At 40.5% G+C, this 23,536-nt stretch overlaps 1 protein-coding gene across 1 annotated transcript in view; it reads left to right on the top strand.

Annotated features, from left to right (window-relative positions):
• The window catches only part of sl (small wing phospholipase C gamma 1), a gene marked incomplete at its 3' end in the record, with an annotated part of 811,582 nt that overhangs the window by 149,087 nt on the left and 638,959 nt on the right, over positions 1–23,536 (top strand). The window contains exon 7 of the mRNA XM_080275567.1: positions 12,025–12,140. Coding sequence (XP_080131693.1) covers positions 12,025–12,140 — 116 coding nt within the window. The remainder of the gene's footprint in view (positions 1–12,024; positions 12,141–23,536) is intronic.

The following is a 23,536-nucleotide window of genomic DNA, read 5'->3' on the forward strand; positions in this document are numbered from 1 at the left end:
TGATTCTATTACATCGGGTTCTTTGGTGAACAGTAAATCTAACCTTGCTGGTGTGTCCTCACCTCGAAACCGTGTCCCTTCTTTGACCCATTGCGTCATCACATTATTCATTATTATATTTAATAACATAGTGCCCCACGAATCCTCGCCGCCTCCCGAGTACCATTCCTCCCAGTTCACCTCTTTACAATTAAAGTCACCCACCAAAATTATATTATTGCTTTTCTCAGTTATTTTTTGCAAGTAGCTAGCCATATCTGACAACATCTCATGGTATTCGTCATCCTTCCATGCTCTTGTCTTTGGGGGAACATACACTACCGCCATATCTCTCTTAACATTCTCTCCAGTTTCTAATTTCATATACAGTATATCACTTCAGCCCTGCCTTCTCCCATTTTGACAATATCTACATTTATGTTGTTCTTCACTGCTATCATCACTCCTCCTCCCTTTTTTTCTTTTCTGTCTTTTCTCCACAGTGTGTGTGTGTGTGTATACAGGCTATATATATAGATATATATATATATATATATATATATATATATATATATATATATATATATATATATATATATATATATATATATATATATATATACTGTATATAATATATATATATATATATATATATATATATATATATATATATATATATATATATATATATATATATATATATATATATATATATATATATATATATATATATATATATATATATATATATATATATATATATATATATATATATATATATATATATATATATATATATATATATATATATATATATATATATATATATATATATATATATATATATATATATATATATATATATATATATATATATATATATATATATATATATATATATATATATATATATGTATATATATATATATATATATATATATATATATATATATATATATATATATATATATATATATACTGTATATATATATATATATATATATATATATATATATATATATATATATATATATATATATATATATACTGTATATATATATATATATATATATATATATATATATATATATATATATATATATATATATATATATATATATATATACTGTATATAATATATATATATATATATATATATATATATATATATATATATATATATATATATATATATATATATATATATATATATATATATATATATATATATATATATATATATATATATATATATATATATATATATATATATATATATATATATATATATATATATATATATATATATATATATATATATATATATATATATATATATATATACCTATACATATACAGTACCCTTGCGTCTAACACAGTAATATTGTCATGCATGGATCCCGTGTTGGACCAAAAATGTGTTGGACAAACAACAGAGCTTATGGGGAAAAATGAATTATGTCAGCAACCCTAGGAAAAGTCACCCTAAATACCTACCATATACCTATACATATGTTGGTACTACTGTAATTATAATAAATGGTACTGTACTATGAATGATAACTATCCTTTTAGGACAGTGTTGGTGGGCTTGCTGGGAATGGAAGGTGATATCCAAGGCTGTAGGTAGTCCTACTGGGTCCCTGGAGGATGGCTGCTGGCATGACTAGCGGATAATGGCTGCTGCTCCTCCTCAACCTCCCTCATAAATCCTTTGAAATTCCTCTCCCCTTTCTTCTGCCTCTCGATGAATTCTAGCTTGGTGGCCTGAGGGAGGTGCCACCGCTTCTTGGGGTTCTCAGAAGGCTTCCTAGGCATCGTGAGCAGGGTAAAATGCAGTAGGAAGGGCAGAAAATGCAGCGAGAAAAAAGCACCGTCCAATGTGAATTATGCGACTGAATGGCACTGTGGCAGGAGAAATTTAAACAAAACATCACGTGGGAGCAGAAGTGTTTTCCATTGGGCGACATCACAATAGTTTCCTGTAAGCCAAGAAACCATTTACTACGTTGGGTGGTAACCATATAACCAAACCATACGTGCTCCCTACGTGTCAACAAGTGGGTTGGTGGAGGATCAGTGCACCTCCCCATAAAAGAAATAACTCAAAGTCAAATGGCCACCCCTTACGGGATTGTGGTGTCTGGCAATAGATAGAGAGATAGATAGACATCACAATCACGTCATGATAGCGGATGGGGGATTCTACTTGATCGGAAGTTTTGATTGGCTGTCAGCATCACAAGAATGTCCAGTGTGACCGTGTTGGACCAGGGGTGATCGTGCTAGAGGCGAACTCTGCGGATTTTGCCCACTTCTTGGAGCTCTGTCAGTGTTATGCTTACGAACCCGTTTTACAGTACTTAAATCGTATTCAATTGTACTAATTTTTTGCTCTCCGTGCTGGACGCGAATCGTGCTGGACAAACGCGTGTTGGACACGAGGGTTTTGTATATATATATATACAGTATATATATATATATATATATATATATATATATATATATATATCTATATATATATATATCTTTATCTATATCTATATCTATATAGATAGAGAGATAGATAGATAGATAGATATATATATATATATATATATATATATACTGTATATATATATATATATATATATATACCTTGTACAAAGGAAAAGGGGAAAAAGAAGTGTGTGGTAATCATAGGGGCATTTGTCTTCTTAGTATAGTAGGAAAAGCATATGGTAGGATACTTATTGACAGAGTTAGAGAAAGAACAGAGAAATTAGTTGGAGAAGAACAGGGAGGCTTTAGGAAGGGAAGAGGTTGTGTAGATCAGATATTCATTCTCAGATCTTTAGTGGAAAAGTTTCTAGAGAAGGGAAAGAATTTGTATGCGGCCTTTATGGATTTGGAGAAAGCATATGACAAGGTGGATAGACTAGGATTGTGGAAAGTGTTAAGAATATATGGAATAGATGGGAAGTTGTTGAATGCTGTGAAGAGTATGTACGATGGTGCGAAGGCTGCAGTGCGTGTGGATGGTGAACTAAGGGAATTTTTCTCTTTGAAAGTTGGGTTGAAACAGGGATGTGTCATGTCTCCATGGTTGTTCAATCTGTACTTGGATGGGGTAATAAAAGAGGTACAAGGTAGGGTAGTGGATGTTGGAGTGGCTCTGGTGAGAGAGGATAGTGTTTGGAAACTCCCTGTACTGTTGTTTGCAGATGATACCGTGTTGTTGAGTGAAGACGAAGGGGAGCTGCAAGGCTTGGTGGATGAGTTTGAGAGAGTGTGTAAGAAACGGAATCTAAAGGTGAATGTAGGGAAGAGTAAAGTGATGGTCTTTGAGAGAGGTGAAGTCAGTGAATGTACAGCGAGGTTGGATGGTGAGGAATTGGAAAATGTGAGTACGTTTAAGTACTTGGGTAGTGTGATGAGTAAGGATGGAGGTTTGGAGGGTGAAGTGCTTGAAAGGGTACAGCAGGGAAAAAGTTTGCTGGTTCTTTGAAAGCAGTGATAAGAAACAGGGAAGTGAGCATGGAAGTGAAAAAGTTACTACATGACAGTATTGTGATACCAACTCTAACGTACGGAAGTGAAGCTTGGACGTTGTTGGAAGGACACAAGTCAAGAGTGAAAGCAGTGGAAATGAGTTATTTAAGAGGAGCCTGTGGAGTCACATGGAGAGACAGGCTGACGAATGAGGATATAAAGGAGCGTTGTGGTGTTGATGTGGATGTGATAGGAAGCGTTATGAGGAACACACTGAGGTGGTTTGGCCATGTGGAGAGGATGGAGGGTGAGAGACTGACGAAGAGAGTGTATGTGAGTGAGGTGGAGGGGGAAAGAGGGAGGGGGAGGCCGAGGATGAGATGGAGAGATGGGGTGGAGAGGTATATGAGAGAGGGGGGTGTGAGTTGGGAGCAGGGGAGTGAAATAGCGGGGGACAGGGCGACTTGGAGGCGATTTGTTTGTGGCCACCCCAAACGGGATTGAGGCGTCTGGCAATAGATAGATAGATATATACCTGTACTATATATTTCGCCCACTTCTTGGAGCTCCGTCAGTGTTAAGCTTAGAAACCCGTTTTACAGTACTTAAATCGTACTAATTTTTTGCTTTCCGTGCTGGACGTGAATCGTGCTGGAGAAAGACGTGTTGGACACGAGGGTACTGTATTATATATATATATATATATATATATATATATAGTATATATATCTATCTGTCTATCTATCTATCTATCTATCTATCTTTATATATATATATATATATATACACAGTATATATATATATTCTGTATATCTATCTATCTGTTTATCTATCTCTCTGTCTATCTATCTATCTATCTATCTATCTATCTATATATATACCTGTACTGCTTATATATACCGTATCATTTTCATTTTTAAAGGCCCCAACATGCTTGCATGTGTCGGCCTTGGTCACCTAATGGCGGTTCTCCACGCTGCACGATCCATTGCAGCCTCCCTGTTCAGTCCTTTAACCCTGAGATCACACTTAATGACCTCGTCCCATGTCTTTCTCAGTCTACCACTCATAACGCCACCCCCAATATTAACACTTCTCACCTTCCTCACCCAATTATCATCCCCCATCCTCTCCACATGTCCAAACCATCTCAATCTACCTTTCCTCATCACAACACCAATACACTCCAGTCCCATCCTACCTCTCAACTCTTCCATCATAAACCCAGCCCCTCCAGGCCTTGGACGCAGGGACGCACTGCACATCCACCTAATCATTGTCATTTCTGTACATTTGAGCTGGCGAATATCTTCCTCCTTCACTGCCCAGGTCTCACTACCATACAGCATTACACTCCTAACACATGCTGCATACAAAGACCCCTTAGCACATAGGGAGAGTCCTCTCAGTGTCAGGAGAGGCAAGAGCTCCCTGAATTTCTTCCAACCACTTCTCACCCTAGCCACAGAGCTAGCTTCAGCCCCACCTCCAGCACACAACAAGTCTCCCAAATAACAAAACTCTTCCACACACTAGATTCATCACCAAGTTCAATCCTTTCACATCTGACAATATATACATATACAATAACCTCTCAAATAATGCGAAGGTTAGGTTCCTGGAGAGGTCATGTTAGTTAAAAATGTGTTTTTTAAACATAATCTTCCCATAAGAAACAATGGTAATATGGGGGGCTACGTTCCTGGACTCTGGGAAAGTCTATCCATTTGGGGAGTTTTGCTGCTCTAAACTTAAAAGCAACAATATTAATTTGAAAGAAAATCCACGTGAAAAACAAAAACAGTATATCTGGGGAGAAATAAACAACATTTGAGCCCTAGTTGGGCCGAAGCATTGTTTACTTCTCCCCAAATACATACTGTTTTTGTTTTTTACGTGGATTCTCCTTCAATTCTGCTTCATTCACAGCATTGTGAAAGTTCTTCAACATTATTAATGCATTAGTAGGTCATAAAAACACTACAGTAAAAGCAACATTTTCATTACAGTAAGTACGTTACAAACAATAACAACACACAGCCTCACTTCATCTATGCATCACTCGTCGTCTGCTGCTGTCCCTCCTTACCCCGCTACCCCACCTCCTGCCGCTCCCGACCCTAAATTTGTTGTCCCTCCTCGCTCTGCTGTCCCTCCTCTTCCTCTTCCTCTGACTCCCGTGCTACAGGTGATGAAGATAACTCCCTTAAGTTTTCTGTCTTCTTCATAAAGAACTGCTCTATCTTGGTCTGAGTGGTCTTCTTCTTTCTCTTCTGTAGCATCAAGTTGTAACACTTTAGATCTACCATCACTTTCCTGGCCAAATTTTGTCCAAAAATGAGCCAAATTGCTCAGAATGGGGCCAAACTTCATTTTCGAATATTATAGTTCGAATAAAGCCAGTTTAACCCCTAAACCACAGGGTTGTTTTGCTGCCTTGCATGTCCTGCGAGGATATTCACGCTCCGACAGACCTTGTAAAAATATTTGCCAAAAATCATTTATTACTCCTATCTATCTATCTATATATCTATTGCCAGGTGCCTCAATCCTGTTCGGGGTGGCCACAAACAAATTGCCTCCATGTCTCCCTGTCCCCCACCATTTCACTGCCCCGCTCCCAATTCACACCCCCCTCTCTCATACACCTCTCCTCCCCATCCCTCCATCTCATCCTCGGCCTCCCCCTCCCTCTTCCCCCCTCCACCTCACTCACATACACTCTCTTTGTCAGTCTTTCACCCTCCATCCTCTCCACATGGCCAAACCACCTCAGTGTATTCCTCCTAACACTTCCTTTCACATCCACATCCACACCACAACGCTCCTTTATATCCTCATTTGTCAGCCTGTCTCTCCATGTGACTCCACAGGCTCCTCGTAAATAACTCATTTCAACTGCTCTCACTCTTGACGTGTCCTTCCAGCAACGTCCAAGTTTCACTTCCATACGTTACAGTTGGTTTCACAATACTGTCATGTAGTAACTTTTTCACTTCCATGCTCACTTCCCTGCTTCTTATCACTGCTTTCAAGGAACCAGCAACCTTTCTTCCCTGCTGTACCCTTTCAAGCACTTCACCCTCCAAACCTCCATCCTTACTCATCACACTACCCAAGTACTTAAACGTACTCACATTTTCCAATTTCTCACCATCCAACCTCGCTGTACATTCACTGACTTCACCTCTCTCAAAGACCATCACTTTACTCTTCCCTACATTTACTTTTAGATTCCATTTCTTACACACTCTCCCAAACTCATCCACCAAGCCTTGCAGCTCTCCTTCGTCTTCACTCAACAACACAGTATCATCTGCAAACAACAGTACAGGGAGTTTCCAAACACTACCCTCTCTCACCAGGGCCACTCCAGCATCCACTACCCTACCTTGTACCTCTTATTACTTCATCCATGTACAGATTGAACAACCATGGAGACATGACACATCCCTGTTTCAACCCAAACTTCAAAGAGAAAAATTCACTTAGTTCACCATCCACACGCACTGCAGCCTTGGCACCGTTATACATACTCTTCACAGCATTCAACAACTTCTCGGCGACTCCATATATTCTTAATACTTTCCACAATTCTTGTCTATCCACCCTGTCATATGCTTTCTCTAAATCCATGAAAGCCACATACAGCTTCTTTCCCTTGTCTAGAAACTTTTCCAGTAAAGATCTCAGAATGAATATCTAATCTACACAACCTCTTCCCATCCTAAAGCCTCCCTGTTCTTCTCCAACTAATTCTTCTGTTCTTTCTCTAACTCTGTCAATAAGTATCCTACCATACACTTTTCCTATTATACTAAGAAGACAAATGCCCCTATGATTACCACTCACTTCTTTTTTCCCTTTTCCTTTGTTCATTCATTCATTCATTCATTGCCATACGCCATTTATCCCAAACGGGGTGGTCAAGGGCTTAGAGTTAATTGTTTTACAGGGAGGGGCACTAATCCTCCACCAACCCCACTTGACATGTAGGGATGCCAACAGCATCTGGTGTTCCCAGGCGGTCACCCATCCAAGTACTAACCAGACAAGGGAATAATTATAACTGACTTCCAGTCCTCCAGGACTCTACCTTCTTCCCAGGCTAATCTGCACATCTTCCACATCCATTCTACTACTATCTCTCCCCCATGCTTCAGCATTTCACCACACACTCCATCAATTCCTGGGGCTTTCCCAAATTTGACACTCTTCTTTGCTTCCACAACTTCCGTCCTACTGATTTCTTCCTGCCTTCTCACCTCCCTCCTTCTCGTAGCCATTCCCCAGCCACTTATACTTGCATTACTTCCATCCTCTATGTTCAACAATTCCTTAAAGTGTTCTCTCCATCTGCTCACTTTTTCTCCCTTCTCCACTGGTAATCTACCATTTTTATCTTTCACTCCCCTGCTAACTTCACTTCAACCCTGTCTTACTCTTTTCACCTCTTTCCAGAACATTTTCTTACAGTCTCTCCAGTTTACACTCAAATTTCTTCCAGATTCCTCATCCACTCTCTTCTTACTCTCTCTTACTAATCTTTTCACCTCTCTCCTTCTTTCTACATATAACTGTGTCTTCCACTTCTCAACTTCTTCCACGCCCCTATTTCTCATCCATTCATTGTATGCTTTCTTCTTTTGTGCCACAGCCTGTCTCAACTGTTCAGTCCACCACGCTGTTCCTTGCACCTCCCTGCGTCTTCTCTTCCTCCCACACACCACATCACAAGCTGCACATATTTCTTCTGTAAATATCCTACACACACATCTTCCATGTCTCCCATCTGCTCCAATTCATATTTGCCCAATCGTTCCTCCACTTCTCTCTTATATTCTGCCTTTTTCTCATCTTCTTGTAACCTTTCCACTCTCCTTACAAATAGTCCTTCTTCCCGTCCTTCCCTTCTTCTATTTCTCCATCCTAATTGGACCTTGATTCTGGCCACCACCAAGTAGTGGTCAGAAAATCCACTCCCCCAACCTCTATAAGCTCTTGCATCCATTACACATTTTCGCATCCTTTCATCCAAACACAGATAATCAATCATTGCCTTCCTTTCATTCAGTTCACCACCTACCCTTCTCATCACATGCCATGTATACCTGTGGATCATTTTGTGCCTGAAGAGGGTATTGGCTGTCACCAATCCCCTCCCAGCACAAATGTCCACTAACGCACTGCCATTCTCATCTATGTCAGCATGCACACCCCACTCACCAACTATTCCATCCACCTTCACATTCCCTACTTTACCATTCATATCATCAATCAAAAACACTCTCTCATTCCTTCCAAACTTTTCCATCCACACTTCCACATTTGTCCAGAACTCTTCTCTCACTCTGCTAGTATGATCTTGCGTTGGCGCACACACACACACAATCGCCCACATTTGTATTCCAACTTTCAATCTCACCTACACAATCCTTGACCCAACTGAATGATACTCTTTTATGCTCTTCTTCCATCTTTTACTCACAACTATACATACTCTTTCTTTCGCCATCTCATTCTCACCTACTCCTGCACATATACCCCATCCATACTCTCATTCTCTCACACTCTCACCTCTCCATTTGGTTTCAGTTATTCCGCATACATCAACTTTTGCACCCTCAAGCACCTGGACAATCTCTCTCTCTTTCGCCTCATCATTCGCTCCTCTTACATTCCACATTCCAATTACTATGTCCTTTGTCTGGTCCTTGGTCGTCATCTTTTGGTCAGTCCTTGTCCGAGGCTTCTTGTTTGTCTTTTTAGTTAATTGTTTTCCAGGGAGGTTCACTAACCCTCCGCCAACCCTTTTAGTCGCCTTTTACGACAAGCAGGGATATCGGGGGAGTATTCTTGAAAAAAAAACCTACCCCCAGGGGTAGTCCTAGAATAGTATGATTGCATATGCCTATGGCACATACCTTCAGCTTTCTCCTGGGATGTTTGTTGAGCCTTTGTTGAGTACCGGAGGACTTGTGGAGACTTCTGAATCTTGGTAACGAAGTCTCCACTTTACACTTCCTAACACCCCGTAATATGATTACCACAGCCTGATATTATCACTAGAAACACTACTCTATGTTTTTCAAAGAGTTTGGAATCCATACTCCAAAAAAAAAAAAACTGTGAAAGCAATGAAAATTACGAACGCGTACGAGCTTACCACTTGCGCTCATTCCCCGCTGATATTCTGTCATTTAATATTCATAAGAACACTCACACTTTATATTCCTATTACTATATAACACTTATATATATAAAGGAGCATTGTGGTGTTGATGTGGATGTGATAGGAAGCATTATGAGAAACACACTGAGGTGGTTTGGCCATGTGGAGAGGATGGAGGGTGAAAGACTGACGAAGAGAGTGTATGTGAGTGAGGTGGAGGGGGGAAGAGGGAGGGGGAGGCCGAGGATGAGATGGAGGGATGGGGTGGAGAGGTGTATGAGAGAGGGGGTGTGAGTTGGGAGGAGGGCATTGAAATGGCGGGGGACAGGGCGACTTGGAGGCGATTTGTTTGTGGCCACCCCAAACGGGATTGAGGCGTCTGGCAATAGATTGATAGACATATATATATCTGCAGTCTTTATCCATAAGTTTCTTTCAGTAATAGTCGTTTATTGTCATTGTAGGCATTCAATTTCTCTTTCAGTAAATTACATAGCATTCACTTTCTCGTCCTGTATACTAGCGTGGAGAACGAATCTGTGAATTTCACTTTCATAACTCCCACTATTCATACATGCTAGAGTGAAACTTTCACTTTCATTACTCCTAGTATATATACTCGTATTCTTTTATTACTACTTATTTACATTTCTGTTTACATTCTCTGTTTTATTTACATTTCTATTTTATTTACACTGTGTTATGCACTGTCACTTGCAGTAACTTATAAAACTATTTTCCACTGTTCACTTATATATAACATTCATTGGTTTTACTTGTAGTTTACACATTATTTACACATTATTTACATTTCCACTTGCACTGTTTTAGAGTTGCCAGAAAGATCGTAGTCACTGTCCATCATTATCATTGATAAATTAGCCAGTTCACGTTCCACAGCAGTCACTTAGCCCTGTATCCCTTTCCACATCAGGTTTAGTAGGGGTAGAGGTCACAGGGCCCTTTGCATGGGGCTAAAAGGCAGCTGAATTGTGCAGGCGCGAATCCGACATGGTTTCACCTTGAAAGACGACCGTAAACTGAATGCTGTGGCCTAGGGGCAGTGAAGGGCTGCCAATGTCAGCATGGTGACAGCTACTAATATATGCAATGTGAAATAATTGGCAGGAAATCTAGACAATACATAATAAATTAGGTAGTTCCAGGTGAATGTAAATATCACTTATTCTTCACCCTTCCTTTCTTATATATATTTTTATTATGAGAACAGGTCATACGGCATATTTCAAGGGGAAATAAACAGGGAAGATTAGCGAACGAGTGCACGTGAGGTGTTGCCAGGTGATAATTAGCCCATTCCAGATGTATGACATTATCAATTACTTTTTCTCTTTCTTTTATATATTATTTTGTATCAGAATAGGGCAAAGAGCACATTTCAGTGGATAAAATGAGTGGAAAAATCCATCCAGCATTTGTGTAGTGCAGCGCAGATGGTCAGGTGGAAGGAGAGGGTAATGGAGGGGAGGTAAGGAGGGCGGGAGTCAAGGATAGGAGAAAAATGACTAAATTGTCAACAGTGGATTGGAGTACAGGTGACATTAGCAGAATGAGTATAGCTGGACACTGCTAGTACTGATAGATGATACAAGCCACCACCTGAAAGCCTGGGCGAATTCAAAATAACACAATTACAAATGTGACGCCCCGCGGTGTGATCCCTTGCTCCCGAGCATCACGAAAGTGACGCCCCGCGGTTAAGGGGTTAAGCAACAGACAAACAAAAAATTGTAAGTATGCATAAACAGCCACATACGGTCTATCAGCTCGGGATTGTCCAAGGCGCGCGCGGCTAATTCGAAACCATCACATACGTTTAAAGTCACGTTAAATCAAGAAACCCTTGTTAATCAAACATATCTCCTTAAATATTTGCTCGTGTTAAAATGGAAACGCGTTTTTTATACTCGTGTTAGTTGAGAGGTAACTGTATATATATATATGCTTGCAGTAGTCGAAGAACATATCCCTTTCATTTTCCTTTATTCTAATGAGGTAATCATATTTAGATTACGCAAAAATTACTTTATGCAACCTCTTCAAGAATGCATCACTCACATAAATTGAGAGGTTACTGTATGGATTAACTAGCTGGAGAGACGTAAATGAGATGTCCATCTGGGATCCAAACCTCCACGCTCTGCCCCACACTTCGCTGTGGTAAGGTGGTGTCTCCCGCAAGAGAACATCAGTTCACTGCTTGGGAAGGGCCTGCTGAGGCAGCTACATGCATGTGGTTGATGGGGATGCTCAGCCAGGTAGACTGGGGTTATTCAGTTACAAGAACAACAACCTAGGAATTAAATTAAGAAAGAAAAAAAAAAGAAGGACCAAGTAAGGACAGTAGTGTACTCAGCAGTTTCTCTGTTTCTTTTCAACAGTTTGTGCAGTTCCTGTTTTCTAAGAGCAATGAGGTGTGGGACAGGCGGCATGACTTTGTCACCCAAGACATGACCCGGCCACTTTCACATTATTGGATTGCCTCCTCCCATAACACGTCAGTTGTTATGCATACTGTTTTATGTATTTCTGTAGCAATGTACTATAATATTTCATTGGTATTTAGGTTAATATAACTTCATTAGCAAGGTTCTAACTTTGTGTCATACCTACGATGATGATGGATAGGGAGAGTTTTTTGTGTCTGGAACGTAGTTACAGGGTTGACTGAACTGATTGTATTTAGCATGTATTTTATATTGATACCAAGTAATATGCTTGGTGGTTTCTTGATCTGAAGCATCAGTCAGGGTTAAAATTTGGTGGTATGTGTAACTCTCAATCTTTATAGTATTTAAAGGTTTTTTGATCATGTTGTTGATCATGTAGTGGTACCAAGGACATAACCTAGTCACAACCTTTTAATGTTCTTGACTGGTAGATTAGCCTCAGGCTGTTATACAGAACTGATATAGAGCTGGATGATCATCTGATCATACAGTAATCTGATTAAGTTATACTCCCATTATTCTAGAGAGTAAAGGTGATATCTTTTGGCTGAAAAAAATAGATGCATGTAGTATCAAAAAGTGAAGGTGTTAGCATAGTGATCCCATGGTTATTGCACACTTGGATATAGCAGTTTTCGTTATCACTGCTAGATGGAAATCTGCACTCTTGCCGTTATTGTGCATTTTACTGTTATCACCCACCTGAAATGGTTTCTGCCAACAATAATGGCGAAAAATCTGTGGTTTCTGATGGATTTGAGGAATTCAAAGATCAGGCCCTACATGAGGAGTTAATCCCACTAACTCTTCACCCTGTAGCCTCAGTACCCCTTACATCAGGCCCATCACAGGTCACTATGTGGTACATGTTTCTTCCATTTTGTGCTCATTTCATCATTTTCTTTTAACCTAACAATACCTCTGTGTGTTTCTGATACTTGCCATAACAGTATGTACTTATGTATTTAACCTTTGCTGTGTGACAGACCTTATATGAGGCACAATGAAGGTCTGCTCAGCCATGCTGCAAGCCTCACATGAGGTAGAAGTTCCATAGGTTATAAAACAGTGACTCAGGAGTGGTAAACTGTCTTACAAAGAATCAGCCCAGCACGAGGTAATGGATCAAAATTGTTGTAAAAGATAACATCTGAGTGTACAAATGGGATGCAGGATAAATCTTACACGTTCTGTGCTTTTGTTGTTACGCAGTTTCATTATCATGCACTACTGTAAGCATGGTATCAATTACACACTATAACCAAGTGGTCACTTTTCAAAGTTTATTGCATAATGTGTACATTTCATTCTAAACTCACTGTTTAGAGGCACACTTATGATGGAATATTGAGTCAGTGACTGGAAGTGCAGGCATACCTCATGATGCATTCGGATTATGTCAAGTGAAAACAGATCTCATACCAAGAAATCGCATAATGAGGCCGATTTAACATGGGTTCAGTGGGGCCAACGGCCGTATTGCCTGAAATGGCAAAAAACATTTCTGCAGCCCATCTGAAATATGGGTATGTCCAAGACCAGTCTGAGTCGTCACCAAAGGTTCTTCCTGAGTGTGGGAGAGTGGTTTGTGGTGTTTTCCAAGCCACAAGTTTCAGTATTTCATACACAGAAGAGTTATCTCTCAACTTAATATTGCATGCTGCACTGTACAAGCACCAACTTTCACAGGTAGTATGGTCATTAAACCCTCAGTAATGTAGAACATCACGAGTAACTTGTTTGCCCTCCATATCCTTTTTTTATAGTAATTTTCTTAGTCATTGCACCGTAGGCAGGAGTTACCAAGTATGGGCCACTTGATCTTATCCTCCCTCCAAGTTTATCAGATGGCCTCCCACACAAGTTCTAACCTAAAAATTACTGTGAGGATATTAAAGATGCATGGAGAGAACATTATAACCGGTTGTTGAATGAGGAGTTTGACTGGGACAGGGAAGGTTTGGAGCCAGCAGATCCAGTGTCTGGCCCTTGGCCTTTGATTGATACTGCTACTGTGAGTGAGGCAATAGGCAGGATGAGGGTGTGGAAGGCAGCAGGTGTGTCTGGGTTGACTGCCGAAATGTTGAAAGCCTCAGGCGATATAGGGGTGAGTTTAGTCACTGACCTGATAAATAGGATTATTTATGAGTGTGTTGTCCCAGATGATTGGCTGAAGAGTGTAATTGTAAATGTGTATAAAGGGAAGGGTGATGCCCTGGAAAGAGGAAATTATAGAGGTATAAAGCTTTTAGATCAGATAATGAAGGTAATGGAGAGAGTTTTAGAAGGTATGATTAGAGAAAGAGTGAATATTGATGAGATGCAGTTTGGGTTTATGCCAGGTAGGGGGACCACTGATGCCATATTCATTGTTCGACAGCTTCAGGAAAAATATATTGGTAGGAGAAGGGATCTTTATTTTGTTTTTGTTGATTTGGAAAAGGCCTTTGACGGAGTCCCTAGAGAGGTGGTGAAGTGGGCAGTGAGAAAGCTTGGCTTGGAGGAGTGGCTGGTTAGGGTGGTTATGGCCATGTATGTGGGTGCTCACACCCAGGTGAGAGTGAATGGAGATTTGAGTGATGAGTTTTCTGTGAATGTTGGTGTGCATCAGGGGTCAGTCTTGAGTCCCTTGTTGTTTATCATGGTACTTGAAGCCCTTTCACGTGACTTTAGAAATGGACTGCCGTGGGAGTTGTTGTATGCTGATGATTTGATGTTGATTGCAGAGAATGAAAGGGAGGCAGAGGAAAGGTTTAGGAAGTGGAGAGATGGTATGGGGCAGAAGGGTTTAAGGGTAAATGCAGATAAAACAAAAGTGATGATATCTAGGGTTGGTGGCGGTACTGTCAAAGACGAGGGAGAGTGGCCATGTGCAGTTTGCCACAAGGGCGTGGGAAGTAATTCCATCTTGTGCGGTGTGTGTGATAAATGGGTGCATAAGAGATGTAGTGGTATCAGAGGTAGACTGCGAGATAATGCTGATTTTATGTGTACGGTGTGCCGGGGTGAGCAGGTGGAGATCGTCAGACGTGAATGGATTGAACTTGCAGGTGAATCTCATGAGTGTGTGGAAGAGTTTTGTTATTTGGGAGACATGTTGTGTGCTGGAGGTGGGGCTGGAGCTAGCTCTGTGGCTAGGGTGAGAAGTGGTTGGAAGAAGTTCAGGGAGCTCTTGCCTCTCCAGACATTGAGAGGGCTCTCCCTACATGCTAAGGAGTCTTTGTATGCAGCATGTGTTAGGAGTGTAATGCTGTATGGCAGTGAGACCTAGGCAGTGAAGGAGGAAGACATTTGCTGGCTCAGACGTACAGAAATGACAATGATTAGGTGGATGTGCAGTGCGTCCCTGCGTCCAAGGCCTGGAGGGGCTGGGTTTACAATGGAAGAGTTGAGAGGTAGGATGGGACTGGAGTGTATTGGTGTTGTGATGAGGAGAGGTAGATTGAGGTGGTTTGGACATGTGGAGAGGATGGGGGATGATAATTGGGTGATGAAGATGAGAAGTGTTAATATTGGGGGTGGGGTTATGAGGGGTAGACCGAGAAAGACATGGGACGAGGTCATAAAGTGTGACCTTAGGGTTAAGGGATTGAACAGGGAGGCTGCAATGGATCGTGCAGCGTGAGAGCCGCCATTAGGTGACCAAGGCCGACACATGCAAGCATGTTGGAGCCTTTAAAAACGAAAACGAAAACGTAATATGATCTTTCCAAGATAAGTCCCGAGTGAATGAAACCCCAAGCATGTTCAAGGATGATGCAGGATTGAGCTGGATATTATTAAACATTAGTGGGTACTCCTGTGGAAGATTCTTTTGGGTCGATAGGTGTATGAACTGAGTCTTTGACGCATTAAAAACAACGGGATTATTTTTATCCCAATCAGAGATACGAGTCAAGTCAGACATTAGGCGTACCATAGCCTCATCCATTGTTTGCTGAAGTAACTGCTGAGATGGACGTTGCAGGAAGCAGATGGAAAGGTGAAGGGTGGAATCATCAGCGTACGAGTGGGTAGGGTTAGATGTACAGCTTAAAAGGTCATTAATGAATAAAAGGAAGAGAGTTGGTGATAGGACAGAGCCCTGAGGAACACCATTGTTGATAGATGTAGGAGAAGAACGATGGCTGTCTACAACAGCAGCTATAAAATGACCAGAAAGGAAGCTGTAGATCAAAGCACAGATAGAAGGATAGGTATTGGAAGAGGGCAGTTTGGAAATTAAAGATTTATGCCAAAGTCGATTGAAAGCTTTTGAGATGTCAAGTGCAATGGCAAAGCTTTCACGAAAGTCCTGAAAGGAGGATGATCAGGAGTCTGAAAGGTAGGTGAGAAGATCGCCAGTGGAACATCCCTGACGGAACTGATACTGACAATCAGAAAGAAGGTTGTGATAGGAAAGATGCTTTAAAATTATTCTGTTAAGAATTGACTCAGAAACTTTTAAGACACAGGATGTTAACCCCTTAACTGTGGGTGTCATTCCAGCATGACATTGCAAAAACTGGACCAAACCGCGGGTGTCATTCTGGAATGTTTGTGAATATTTTGAATACCGCGCGTTTTTTCTGCACGCCAATTGTTTCACGGGAGAGTAGCTGGCCAGCTTTGAGTGACAATGGCGCTGATGTGGCAGTGAAGTGCCGGCAATTACAGTGCCTTTTACCTGCCTCAGTGAACACAGAGTGGGTGTTTATCGTATGTACAGTGTTCATATATGTTTATAGTATTATTATCAGAGTGATCTTGGCATTTGGTAATGGTGTGTGGGGCGAAAAATAGTGATTTTAGATTGCTCACTTCTAATGGCACTGCCCGTCCAGTGATAGTCAACAAAATCATGAAACCTACATCATTGCAAAGCTGAAGGTTAGTCCTTTCTAATGGTACCTTATTTTTCTCTCTAGATTTATTCTGTGCAGAGTTATAAAGGTTTAAAGTTTGTTTACATTTTGGCTTGAACCCCTGCGGGGGGGGCCAGTCGGGTCAAAACAATGCCCGCGGTTAAAGGGTTAAAGCAATTGGACGATAGTTAGAGGGTTGGGAATGGTCACCCTTGTTTGGGACTGGCTGAATGAGAGGAAACTTCCAGCAAGAAGAAAAGGTGTAAGTTGATAGACAAAGGCAAAAGAGTTTACCTAGGCAGGGTGTAAGCACAGAAGCACAGTTCTTGAGGACAAGAGGAGGGACTCCATCACGCCTATATGCTTTGTAAGCACTGAGGCCAGTGATGGCAGAAAATACATCAGCTGAAGAAATTTTCATCCATCCATCCATCATCCAATCCTATGTCACCCCATATGGAGCGTAGGAACCCAGGGCTAGGCAAGTTGGTCCTGACATTTAAGATGAAAGTGACCAGCCTCACTCATCCCTGAGTGGCATTATGTGAGCAGTAAACCCCAACCATCCCATGGATATAAACCTTCAATGGTTCATTCCAATTGGAGCGCCTTAATTACCTACTAAACCACCAAGTGCCAAAATTTGGTTAATGTATATGGTTACCATCCAGTGTAGTAAATGGTTTCCTGGTGTACAGGAAACCATTTGGCTTGTCACTTAGTGTAGAGTCACCCACATGCAGAAGGAAAAGGAAAAAATGAAAGAAAGACACAAGTGGGAGTGTAAAGTCACCCTTAGGCAGAAGTACGAGGAAAGAAGGAAGGAATGACAGATGAGGATGGAAGGAACGAAGGATGGATGAGAGGAAAGGGCAGAAACCTGAGAGCAGCACTGTATCAAGTGAGTGGATGGTGAGTGCCCCCACCTACCACAATGAAGAAATTTTAATGTCAGTCCTGTAAGGGGTTTGGATCTCTCACCTGCCCTTCATCGCAGCAGAATACAGTGGTGTAGCCAGCATGAAGGTTGAACCAGAAGACAATGGAATACTGTTCTCATCACTGATGAATGTCGCTTTTGTGTGGATCTCTCTGATGGACATCAGTGTGCTTGGAGGCAGCGTAACAAACATTATGCTAACTAAAATGTGAAACAGGGTAATCGCTGGGGTGGACCCACCATTATGGCATGTACAGGCATTTCAGCCAACTACAAAATATTTCTAGTAATTATCAGTGGCAACCTGTTGGTTGAAGGATAAATCGACAGTGTTCTCAGGCCTCACGTGATGCCATTTCTAAACGACCATCCAGGTGTCGCTGTGTAGTGACAACATACCGTAAAACGCCATAACTTCGGACGGCGTCCAAACTTCGGACATTTCGCAAAAAAATGTAATAATTCAAGTTTATTGGAAGAGAGTGCGATATTTGCAAAAACTAATGATGTGGGTAGGTAGGGTAATCCTCTAAGACTATTATGTATTAATCCTATTAAACTAGCTTGAATATGTGTGGGTGAAAAAAATTCGTGAATCCATTGGAAAAAATAACTGAATTTTCTTACCCTGCAAAACTTTGTTCACACAGAACAAACAGTTTCAATTGTAAAAAAGTGAACAGTACGATTATATGTAGAAAAGTGCTGTAAGTACTGGGAAGTAAACTGTTTCAAAATATATGCATGGATAATCTTGCTATGCCTGCTTTAATGAATACTTCTTTATTTTGCGGAAAAAATTCCTAACTTCGGACAGACAAATTATTTGAGCCAAATAAAGTCCAAACTTCGGACAGACAATAATATTAATGGTAAAGTGATGCTAATTATATAAACAGAAAAACATGGCTAAAACAGCGAAATCTCCTGTAAAGAGGAAAAGAGCCTACACAAGGTAAGTGTCCAAAAGTGCCCTGGAAAAGGCTAAAGATGACATAAATAACAAGAACATGAGTGTGCGCAAAGCAGCTGAAAAATATAAAAATATAAATTAAAAAAGAGCACATTACATGATTACCTGATACAAAAACATTGCAAACAAGTGAGACGTAATACTTCATTGAGCCATGATGAAGAGTTACTGGTGTGTCAGAGAATCCTCACATTGGCAGAATGGGGATTCCCACTCGACAATTTGGACTTGAGGATGTTAGTGAAAGCATATTTAGACAAACGAGGGGTTGTTGTGTCACGATTCAGTAACAATGTACCTGGTGTTAAATGGGCCCATTCCTTCTTCAAGCGCCACAAACAAACCCTTAGTAGACGATTGTCCTAGAATATAAAGACTGACAGAGCCAGAGTGACAAGAGTCATGCTAGCCGAGTTCTACAGTAACCTGAAAAAATCACTAGAAGGTGTGCCTCCAGAGAACATAATAAATTTTGATGAGACCAATCTTACTGATGATCCAGGTAAAAAGAAAGTCATAGTGAGGCGGGGCACTAAATATCCAGAGAGAATCATGAACTCAACAAAATCCTCAATATCTATTATGTTCTCTGGAACTGCATCTGGTGTGTTACTCCCTCAATCTTTTGGTGTATAAAGCTATCCATCTTTACGATACCTGGACTGAAGGGGGCCCTCCTGGAACACTATACAATAGGTCCCCCAGTGGATGGTTCAACTCGTGTTCATTCGATGACTGGTTCCACAAAATTATCCTCCCCTATGCTAAACGCAGGACAGGTAGAGTTGTCATTATAGGAGACAACTTGGCAAGCCATGTATCACCCAGTGTTATTGAGTCATGTGAGAAACATAATATCTCCTTTCTTCTCTTACCACCTAACTCCACGCACTTGACACAACCTCTCGATGTTGCTGTGTTCCTGCCTCTAAAAGTCCACTGGCGTAAGATCTTCGAGAACTTCAAGAAAACTACTGTTGGTAGGCTGAGTGCTTCATTACCTAAAGACTGCTTCCCAGCACTACTGACCGAACTGGTGGATAAAGTTAAAGGGACCATTGCTGACAACCTACGTAGTGGGTTTAGGAAGTGCGGCATTTATCCTCTTGATCCACAGAAATCCATCTCAAGACTTCCAGAAGATTCAATCCAAGATACAGCTGATACTGGTACACCAGGACCATCTACCAGTACTGCCTTAGACAGCTCAGTGTTGGAATTGTTGAAGGACATGAGGCATGGAACCAGTCAGTCAAGCTCAAGTCCAGCTATAGCGAATCCAAGGCGAAAGGAAAGGTTGAATGTGTCACCGGGCATGAGTATTGCTACAAGGGCACTACAAAATGAAACAGAGAGCCAGCATGAAGAGTGTGAAGTTGATGATCCACAACCCCAGCCACTGCAGCCACAAGAGGATACAGCAGAGATAGCAGCACAGCCTTCCACTTCCACATCTGCACCCAACCATGAAGCACAAGCATCTCCCCTGACAGTCACCTCTACCCACATTCTTGGGGATAAAGTTGTTCCCTCAGATTGGGTAGTTGTGAGGGTTCCCTTTGATACCAAAGACAGATATAGGCATTATATTGCTATCATTGTTAAGGTAAAACCAGAAATACATGTCAGGTTTCTCAAACACGTTCAGGGTACACCTCACACATTTGTATACCCAATGGTTGATGACAGCAGTGACATAGACAAAGAGGATATACTGAAGGTGTTACCAGAACCAACACTTGACCGAAAGCAAAGGATGATTTTTGATGTAGATGTGAACCTTTGGCCTAAGTAATGATAATAATTTTGATATAGATCTGTAAGATACCATAGTCAGTACTACCAGTACCAAAGTTATTGCCAATAAGGTGCCTTAACCAGTAATGAGGTTTATTTTAAAGAAAAAAGTGATACTATATATTTAGTTACAGTATTTTATACTGGTAGTTAAGGAATAGTTTTTTGTACTGATGTACTACAGTTAATATGTTCCATGGTGCCTTCATAACATGTGCCAGTGTGTGCGTGTGTCTGTTGATTTGTGTGTGTGTGTGTGTATTTACCTATTTGTATTTACCTATTTGTAGTATACAGGAATTGAGCAATGCTCGTGTTGTCCTGTCTCCATATCCACATTTATCAAGTCTACCTTTACACACATGAATGTTTTTCTCATGCACCACCTCTTTGTCTAAGTCATTCCAGATATTTAAGAATATACCTAATTGTGATATACACGGAATATACTATGCTCGTGGGTTTCCGTCGCTGTTTCTCAATAAGTCGAATTTAACTTTAAACTCGTTTAAGTTTTTAGACTGGACGATCTCTTTGTCCAGGCTATTCCATAAGTCTATACTTCTGTAAGGAAAGCTATATTTCTTGATATCCTTCAAGCAGCTTGACTTTTTCAATTTCATTCCATGTCCTCTTGTTGCTCTCTTATCCCATACAAACAGATCTTCTTTGTCAATTTTATCTACTCCCACCATGGTCCTGAACACCGCAATCATGTCTCCCCTCTTTCTCCTTTCCTCTAACGAAGGCAAATCCAGTTTTTCCAGCCTCTCTCTGTATGACAGGTCTGTCAGACTGGGGACCATCTTGGTTGCTGTTCTTTGTATTCTCTCAATCTTGTTTATATCTTTCTTTTTGTGTGGGGACCACACTACCGCTGCATATTCTAACCTGGGGCGGATCATGGCCACTATCAATTTTTTCATCATTTCCTCATCCATATAATGAAATGCTACTCTTATGTTAGTCAAGAGCTTATAAGTCTCTCCAACTATCTTGTTAATGTGCTTTTCTGGTGACAAACTATCTTGGACCAGCACTCCCAAATCTTTCTCTTCTCTCCTTTTGTGATTAATTCATTACCCAAAAAATAATTCAGTGATGGTCTCCTGGTACTTTTACCCATTTCCAATATTTTACATTTCTTTACATTAAATTTCATTTCCCATGTCCGGCTCCAATTGTGTATCCTATCCAAATCCTCCTGCAGTATTTTACAATCCTCCTCAACCTCTATCTTCCTCAAGATCTTTACATCATCAGCAAACAGACTCGCATAACTGTTCACTCCATCTACCATATCATTTACGTAAATCAGGAACATTACTGGCGCCAACACTGAGCCTTGAGGGACTCCACTTGTTACTTCCCTCCATCCAGACATCTTTTCCTTTATTACTGTCCTCATTTGTCTGTCTCTCAAAAAGTCTCTCATCCATTCCAGAAGTTTCCCCTTTAGTCCTCCTATATATTCTAGTTTCCACATTAGTCTTTTATGAGGTACCTTGTCAAAGGCCTTCTCTAAGTCTAAGTACACACAATCCACCCAACCATCTCTCTCCTGTACCACATCAATCGCTCTTGAGTAAAAGCTCAACAAGTTTGAAACACATGACCTTCCACTTCTGAATCCAAACTGACATTCAGCCAAAATATTCATCTCTTCCAGATATTTTATCCATCTGTCTTTCAGGATTCTCTCACACAATTTTGCGACCATGCTGGTTAGAGACACTGGTCTATAATTCAGGGGTTCTTCCCTGTTTCCTCCCTTGTAAATTGGTACCACATTTGCCCTCTTCCATTCTTTTGGCACTTTCCCCTCTTCCAGTGAGCATACAATTAAGCTGTGAATTTTATCCGCCAGTTGTTCTCTGCATTCCTTCAGTACCCAATTAGAAATTCCATCAGGTCCTGGGGCTTTCCTTACATCTTGAGTTTCCAGTAATTTATACACTTCCTGCACCTCCACTTTTATATCTTTCATCACCGGAACATTTCTAATCACTCCCTCCCCTACCACAAGCTCCTTTTCTTTAGTGAAAACTGACTGGAAACGTTTGTTCATTATTTCTGCTTGCATTGCCGCATCCTTAAAGACCTCTCCATCTACTTTCAGCTTGGTGATTCCTTCCTTTTGTTTCAGTTTGCCATTAACAAATCTATAAAACAGTTTGGGTTCATCCTTGCATTTGTCAATTATACCTTTTTCAAAATTCCTTTCTTCTTCTTCCCTACGTATTCTTGTGTATTCGTTTCTTGTTCTTTTATATTCTTCCTTTGTTCTGTCGTTACCTCTCTTTCTCCAATTGTTCCACGCCTTATCTCTCTCTTTTTTGGCTATCATACACCTTCTATTAAACCACTCCTTTTTCCTGTTTTCTTTCCCTCTTACTCTTGGTACAAATTTTTCCACTCCCAAATTATAGAGGTCTAGAAAGATATCCCATTTCCTCTGTATCTCTCTTGTTTCTCTGAATTTTCTCCAATCCGCATTTTCAAAAAAATTTCTCAATCCTGTAAAATTTGCTTTGCCAAAGTTGTATCTTCCCTGTCTATGAAGCTCGTCTCTTGGCTCGACGTTTCCTATTAACATCTGGAACTCAGTGAACACGTGATCACTTTTTCCCAAAGGACAGAGATATTCCAATGATTCTATTACATCGGGTTCTTTGGCGAACAGTAAATCTAACCTTGCTGGTGTGTCCTCATCTCGAAACCGTGTCTCTTCTTTGACCCACTGGGTCATCACATTATTCATTATTATATTTAATAACATAGTACCCCACGAATCCTCGCCGCCTCCCGAGTACCATTCCTCCCAGTTCACCTCTTTACAATTAAAGTCACCCACCAAAATTATATTATTGCTTTTCTCAATTATTTTTT

The sequence above is a fragment of the Coenobita brevimanus genome, chromosome 62 (genome assembly GCF_032717465.1).
Source record: "Coenobita brevimanus isolate Jiangsu-jjx chromosome 62, ASM3271746v2, whole genome shotgun sequence".
In the NCBI taxonomy this organism is placed as follows: Eukaryota; Metazoa; Arthropoda; class Malacostraca; order Decapoda; family Coenobitidae; genus Coenobita; species Coenobita brevimanus.